The sequence below is a fragment of the Pestalotiopsis fici genome (assembly GCF_000516985.1).
Source record: "Pestalotiopsis fici W106-1 unplaced genomic scaffold PFICI_Scf_2, whole genome shotgun sequence".
In the NCBI taxonomy this organism is placed as follows: Eukaryota; Fungi; Ascomycota; class Sordariomycetes; order Amphisphaeriales; family Sporocadaceae; genus Pestalotiopsis; species Pestalotiopsis fici.
Window position 1 is genome coordinate 3,208,960 of NW_006917092.1, and position 7,704 is coordinate 3,216,663.

General features: G+C 48.0%; 3 protein-coding genes across 3 annotated transcripts; 1 reads left to right on the forward strand and 2 right to left on the reverse strand.

Moving 5' to 3' along the window:
• Positions 1-1,116: 1,116 nt before the first annotated feature.
• PFICI_03156 (uncharacterized protein) lies at positions 1,117-1,668 on the reverse strand (the record flags this gene model as incomplete). The annotated part of the gene is made up of 1 exon (XM_007831737.1): positions 1,117-1,668. The coding sequence occupies one exon, from the start codon at positions 1,666-1,668 to the stop codon at positions 1,117-1,119; it is 552 nt and encodes a 183-aa protein (XP_007829928.1).
• Positions 1,669-2,573: 905 nt separating this feature from the next.
• Positions 2,574-4,325, forward strand: PFICI_03157 (uncharacterized protein; the record flags this gene model as incomplete). The annotated part of the gene is made up of 1 exon (XM_007831738.1): positions 2,574-4,325. The coding sequence occupies one exon, from the start codon at positions 2,574-2,576 to the stop codon at positions 4,323-4,325; it is 1,752 nt and encodes a 583-aa protein (XP_007829929.1).
• A 311-nt stretch (positions 4,326-4,636) lies between these two features.
• On the reverse strand, positions 4,637-6,463 carry PFICI_03158 (uncharacterized protein; the record flags this gene model as incomplete). Its single annotated transcript, XM_007831739.1, has 1 exon — positions 4,637-6,463. One exon carries the CDS (start codon positions 6,461-6,463, stop codon positions 4,637-4,639), a length of 1,827 nt encoding a protein of 608 aa, XP_007829930.1.
• Positions 6,464-7,704: the final 1,241 nt, after the last annotated feature.

The window sequence follows — 7,704 nt, forward strand, 5'->3', positions numbered from 1 at the left end:
CAGTGAAGTCAGTGGACAGGTGGGTCAGAAAAAATGAATGGTACCCTCTTTACGATCGAGGCAAATAATTCCCTGCCCTCTTTGACATCAGGCTCGGGGCTTGTTCTCCTGCCCAGTAAGGGTGACATCGGGTGGGCCAGCCACTAGAACATCAGCCGGATATGTACTCGGCCTTTCGAGTAACAATTTTCCATGGCTGATACAATAGTATAAATCCAAATTGCTTGTTGAATGCGAATGTATTCTAAGCTGTCATGACTCGGCTCACGGACAAGAGCATACCTATCGAGTGCAAGTTATTCAAATTGAATCAACCGACCCAACCGTTTTGATTGAGCATTTCCATTGAATTATTACTACAATTCAATCTATTCAGTCTAAATGGAGTCCTGGTATTCTAGGGGTGCTGACAAACCTTGTCTAATTTGCTCCGACGCTCGTCATGACATCGACTGCCAAGTAATTGGCGTCGGCCCAGCCACAAACCATACACTCGCTTCTTTGTGTCAGGTTGTAATCTTTTCTGCCCGGGCAGAACTTTATGTGGGGCATTGGTTTAATGGAAAGACTGCCAGGACCGTATTCGACAGTCTAATCGAGATCGCAATTCATCCCACTCAAAATGTATGCAGACGTTGTCTTCGATGCTTGGAAATACAAGATTTGGTTTTTCAGGGGGCCAAAGAACAAGTCTCATGGCACAAACGTGCAACAACTCCAACTCGAAACCCTCGTCAGGCTGCAAATAGTTCACTGCCTATATTTAGTGCTGAGTATCTAGTGGTGAGCTGTCTGTTTATGTTTTCATGCGAGCGTGTAGAAAGTTCCGGTCATGGTTTGTGGTATCTTGTTTAGAGTAACAATGAAACTATGCCTCTACCATCCTATCATTCTTAGTACTTGGCACCATCAGAAAGTAGGTATGCATGAAATCAAGAGTGAGTTGATTTGTACCAGTCGCTAAGAAAGTCGGCGAGGTCTCAGTGTACATGAGGCGCGTAGCGCTCGTTAAGTTCAGAAATTCAGGGTCTAGCAGACTGCCATGCCGCTTATGTTGTGCTTCCCCATGCTTCCCTGTACCACTTCATGTTGCTCCATGTTGCCTGAAAAGATGCATTAATCATCCTCCTCGGGATTGGATCCGTCCTCTTCGAGATCGGAATCGTCCTTCTCGAAATCGGAACAGGAATTGGGGTTGAGGTCAGGGTCGGAGTAATCATAGTCCATATCATAGTCGCCCACCTCATTGGCGAAGGTGCATCGTCCTGCCAGCCACTTCTCCCGTAAATCAGCCTTGAGTTTGTCCCCCTCCTGCTTGTCCACTTGAGTTGCCTTGCGCACTGCAGTCAAAGCCTTCTTGTGCCAGCTGTCAACATCCATCAAGTCTGACTCTGCCATTGCAAAGGTCCGCATCGTGTATCTGTTTTGGCTTTTTCGTTCGATCTTGTCAGCACGGTTGACGAAGAGTTGGATTGCAACACGTGCTTTCTTGAAGGCGGGATGGGTCTTGAAGTCAATGGAGTGGTTGCCACCGTTCTTTTTGTCTTTCTCCTTGGCGCTCTCGTGCTCGCACTCTTGCTCCTCTGCAAAATTGTCGGGCTTGTCCTTGGGCTCCTCCTCCCGGCCGTGAGAGACTTCCATGGAAACACCGGAGCTACGGCTGGACATCGTTGGTATTAGGTCGTGGTGGTGTTGGATGAAGAGAATGGGGATGTTGGTGAACTGGTGGGTTTCAAACCAAAGACCCAGGATAAGATGCGCTTTTATCTAGCAAAAGTTTCCGAAGTTTCCATCTGAAAAGATTTGGTCAGGAACCAATTCTTCGTCGTATTTTTCGGTTTCTTCCTCTGGCATTCATGTCGTTTGCACAAGTCCAGGCAACCGACGTTTCGGATGAATAAAGATTTAGTCGCAGTCTCAACAATGGGGTTGATCAGCACATGTCGGATAGCCTGAGGCTATTACCCATGGAGATGACGAACACCTCAGGTAACAACTCCACTTCATTGATATGCCGTCATGATTAATAGAAATCATCTGCTTCCTGCCCTGGTGCTGAAGTTTGGGTGCCGTTCACGTACACGTATATCGTGTCGCCCGCGATCCATAGTTCCCAGGACTTGTTCAGTCGAGACTAAGTTTTGCCGGCATCACAGCCACAGTGTCCTTTGAGGCCAGTGTGGCAGCCTTTCCTAATATACTTCAAACATATCGTCCTCCGTTCGAAAGTAGATCATACCGACTCCTAGTCATGGCACCTATATCGGCAGGGCATCCTGAGGAAGACAGTGACACCGCATAGGAGCAAGATTGATCATGTGACCTTGACTATGTACATCATGAGTCCCAGGGTATGCCCCGCTCCACTCCGCTCGCTCTTTATGCGGGGTTGTTTCCTTCCACGTTCATACCTCTAAGACGAACTGCTCAGCTATACACACTTTCCTACTATGTTTACGTGTCCATTGAGACAAGTGAAGTGCTGCTGTCTGTGGGCAATGGCACAATGTGCGACAGGGAACGAAAACCAGGATTCATGCGGCCAAGAGCATGAATCTGAGAACTTCACCACTATGGCGACTCATTCAGGGAGTCTTTGTTACCAAATGCTCGAGACCGGTGATATTCGCATACTACGCATACTACCAAGGACCGGGTCATGTTTAGAATGCGAGCTTGATCATGTCGCTCTGTCGCAAGCACCAGACTACTTGGCCATTTCCTATGCCTGGGGCGACGCTGATGAGAGGACAACAATTATAGTTGACGGCCATAAGTTTGACATCAACACGAGTTTATACGATGTGCTTAGCATGCTCCAGAGCGAGAGCGACGGCGAGATTGTCACTTTGTGGGCAGATGCGATCTGTATCAATCAGTCAAACATTGCAGAACGTTCATCTCAGGTTGCCATCATGGCAGACATATACCGACAAGCCAAATACACAGCTGCCTGGCTTGGACCGGCAACGCAATCAGATTACATGGCCATTGAGCTCGTGCAACACCTGGTCAAAGTGAAAAACTCGGAGCCGGATTTCAAGGAATCTATGAGATCACCCAGTTGGCACGAGCATTTTGTTGCACTCGCGTCCTTGTTCAATAAAGAGTACTGGCGAAGGATGTGGATCTTACAAGAGGTCCACAGCGGACAATTTGTCAGAATCTATTATGGCACCCGCTGGCTACCGTGGGAAAACTACAGAGATGTTTCACGTGCATTTCGACGCCACGATCTTGACGTTCGAGGTACATTCATGCGGGAAGGGCTAGAGGGGACCGGTGAATATATTTCATGGGTCTTGTGCTATAATGGTCCCAATACCTTGGACCTCGAAGAAGAAGAAGAGCTGCTCGGATTCTTGGCTTGGTGCCAGCCGAAGCGTTGTGCCGATCCAAAGGACAAGCTTTACGCCTTACTTGGTGTTCTGCCGGAAGCAATAAGACGCCACTTCAAACCTGATTACACCATCTCGGTCAAAAAGTTATACATGGACATTTTTGAATACATACTGCGGTCTACTCGACGACTGGATGTGTTGTGCTACGCCACAATAATCGGGATGACTACAGAGAATCCGCACTTTCTACCTAGTTGGATCCCCGATTGGTCACGCGAACTTCAGGTTGACGTGGTCATGGACATATGTGACTGCGCTGCCAGTTCAGAACCGGCAGACTTCACGATCTCCTCGGGTGCCAGCAACACGTCCTTGAGAGGGTGGCAGATGAAGGTCAAGGCCGTCTTTTTGGGTAGGATTGCCCAGGTAGGGCTGCACGTTCCTGACTTTCACACTGGCGATGACATCTCAATGGCATTCCTGAGTTGGCGTGCGCTGGTCAAACAGTTAGGGAGGTCTGACGAGAGAGAAGTACTGTGCAGGACCATCACAATGGGTACCGTGGATGACTTGACTTCTCAAGAACTCACTGACATATGCTTCCATGTGTTTGTACAGAGGCTTCAGTTTACTTTGCCGTCTATCACCCTTGATGATGAGCTGAAGGCGTATTCCCAGACCAGGTTGGGTGCATCCGAGGAGGAACTGTCTGCTTTTTGGAGCAAATACATTGAGCGAACTTGCGAAATGCGCCGACTTTTTGTTTCCGAGGAGGGTCAAGTGGGTTTGGGCCCCCCAAACATCGGTTACGGCGACTTGATTTGTGTGCCTCTAGGATGTAGGGCACCAATAATCCTACGCCCCTACAGCGATGGATCATATAAATTTGTAAGTGATGCTTATGTTGATGGGTACATGTACGGAAAGGCCGATGCTGAATGGAAAGGTGGTTCAAAAAAGCTGCAGTCATATATCCTCCGGTAGGCACCGGAGGAGATTTAATGTATCAAGGCAATATTTGGTCTTTTGTTAGTGTCATATCTTGACAGTATAAGACTCTTCAATGATCAATCACCTATAGGCCTCAGTTTGATCCTTAATCACGGGCCCTTCAGTTGTACATGCCAGGATCAAGAGAGAGTACAATTCTAGACAACCCCTGATGAGCAGCTTCACCTAAAGTGGAAGTCAATAGGTAGAAACATGTGCATAAAAGTCTTGCCAGCTAATTAAAAAAAAAAATAGATGTTGAACATGTGCCAAGGCGTCGAACGATGGTTAGCACGACCGACCGGCTATGAGCTGTCGACATCTATGCCGGCTTTTCGGTATGCATTCAGCGTCGTGAAAAGCTTGTACAGACAAGTAAGTGTTGGAAGAATAACATCCGGCTTCATGTCTAAAAAGCCATACATATTAAAGAAGCATTCCTTCTCGGGCCTCCAAGCCCAAGAAGATAGTTTGTTTTTGCAGACACGGACTTGTAGAGACGCAATGACACTCGTATCTTCATCTTCCATAGTCTCAAACTCTCCGGAGCGGCAATCATCTTGTGCTAAATGAACCACAAGATCTTCCGGATCGAAGAACAACAAGAAGGCTGATAGCTCATTAGGGAGGTCTGACTCGGATAAAAAGCGTACTGGGCCAACTACTTGGTAGAAATAATTGATACGGCGAAGTATGACACCGGCATGTCTAGTCGTACGCACCAACCAATCATCCAGATGTACGTTGGTATGGGCAACAGCGGAAGGTTTCCCTGAAGGGCCAATGATACGACAAAAATCAGCCCCGTCCTTCTGAGCTCGAATGATCCTCCACGAGGAGTCAGGAGTGAGCTGAAACCCCCCAGCGGGAAAGTATTTTTCGTCGGGAAACTCGGGAATATCTGTCTCATCCAGCTTTTCGGTAAGGTCTGCAGATTCCAGCCTACTATGGACAAGATCAGAGAGCTCGGGGTCATCGCGGCTGATATGTAATCTTCCAATGAATTGCAGCAATTCTCTCGTACTGCCAAATTTGCTCATGGTGTTCGTCGCCAGCTCCCAAGTTGGCTTGGAGTAGTCAGGCTCAATGCCATCCCAATCCATAATCCGTAGCGTCCCGTAAATAATGTCACGGGGATCTTGACAGTGACGAGGCTCACAGAGCTCAATCACTTTCTCTTGGCACATTTCCATTTTACCACGCGGTTGAGGACGGACGTTGTTGCATAACATGTCTTCAAAAACGTCCCCAAGTCCTGAACCTCCTTGATCGAGAATATATTCTCCGTCGGTCCAAGGTGCTTTCTCCAGGTACTCTTGTGGAAGCTTCTCAACGAATAGTTGAGAAAAGTAAAGTTTGGAGTACCTCCACCAGAAGAGCAAAGATGCCAGAGACAACTCATTGAATCCACAGATGATTCGGATTTCTCGAGCTAGGTACAACTCCTGCAAATTCCAGATTCGCCAGAAATAGCTTCTCTTCGGGAACTCATCGCAAGCTTGCATAAATCTCAGGCCATTCTCGTCCGAGATTCGCTGGAACCAAAGGCCGCATAGAGTCAGACATTGCTCTTTAGGCGACAAACTTGTGCCTCTGGCTCCATCATCTGCAGATTCTTCATTCTCCTCACTAAATACAGATGATAGCGACCCGCCACCTGCTTCGAGCATAGCCTCAAAATCGTGAAGAGCTTTGGCAAGAAATTCGCTTGATTCGTCGTGCATGCCAACACACGCGAAGACGCACTCGGCGTTCTCAAAGATATCTCCCATCATGGCAACTTGATAGCTCTTCTCGGCACTGTCTTGCTGATTGATACAAATTGCGTCAACCCAAAAGTAAGCTGGGCCATCAGGCTTGAAATGAAAAGCCTGACGCAGGACATCGGCACAGTTTCGGCGCACATGGAGTGAGCCTGGATAGCCACGGATAAGAATGGTCTCCGTCGATGTGACCTCGCCCCAGGTGTATGATACAGCTTGGTACTCTGGAACCTCTGCAAGAGGCCAACTAGAAATTTCAATCTCAATACGGCCACCGTCTTGAGGGGCATTATGAACTTCGATCAGCCGTATATGCGTCGCCGCATCAGGTAGAGCATTGTATGTGAAACGTCCATTTTTGCCATCCATATTTGAAGTTGCCATGATCACGCGCAGCCAATGTAGTGAGGAATCACGTAAAAGCCCTGGCAGACTAGAAATTCCCACTCCTCTGGGTATGCTCAGAAGATATTTTCAAGGGAAGAGGGGGAGGAGCATGAGGGTGGAACTGTGGAAAGTCTTGAATCTGGATCATGCGGCGCAGCAATTGTCGTCACGTCACGGCTTACAGCCTTGAAAACATAGTAAAAAGAACTGTTATCATTTTCTCACTTGTTCTTCCAACAAACTGTCTTATATAACACTGATTTAGATGGGAAAGAGCAAAAGTCGTAGACAAGTACAACATGGCGATATTGCTGAGCAGCTGATAGTGCAGAATCGGCAATGTCGGCAGCCACAAATGCTTTCATGATGACAGCTTCGGCAGCATCAAAACATTCCAGCGAGATGATAAGATGGATTTTCAGGACAGGCGGATATGTTCCAACCATTGCATATGCAGCCATCAGCAACGATCGAGTCACCGAGAAAGTCACGAGCTGCCGGGCGTGTAAACCTCGCGAGAATTAGAGCAGACAGAGATCGTACACCAGTCGCCATTCAGTTTGCTAATAATGTGAAGCTTCCCAAGACATGGGTTTCGCACAAGCAACACTGCTTGGTCCACACAAGGTTGAACCTTTCAAGAAATAGTGATGTCGCGGCGCTGACCCATCTTCTCGAATGAGCAAGCTTTGTGGTTTTGCTGGGGCGCTCAATGACTAGAGGGGATGCAGATTGAGACATTTGTCGCTCGCTTGAGCTGGGGTTTAGGCTGGGGCCAGTATAATAATCTGTCGTCGCAACGAGGTGGCTGGCCATTAAATTGCTACCCTCACCTGCCCGAAGCTGCTCTTATGGCATCTGCCTCGACGCAACTTACAAATGCGGGAGATGCGCTTGGTGCTTTCAGTCGCGTGCTGGCTGATGTTTTGAGCAAAGGGGCTGCTTCCAAAATTTGGGGCAGCGCCGATTAATCATTGGAGCACCATTTGCCGTGGCATCATGAGATTATCCCAACTAGAAGAGTGGGGTTTACTTTGCCCATAATGTCTTCAAATCAGATAGACCATTTCCCGAGCTGTACATGGCTTGGCTAAGAAGCTACGAATGTTCAGCAATCAAGTCTTCAGGCAGTTCATGGTTATGACCGTGGGTATAGGTATGACTTGGTAATTCCATTAGGTCAGCACCAACAGAGTCTGGACTCTGCGCAGAGACGCTAGCGC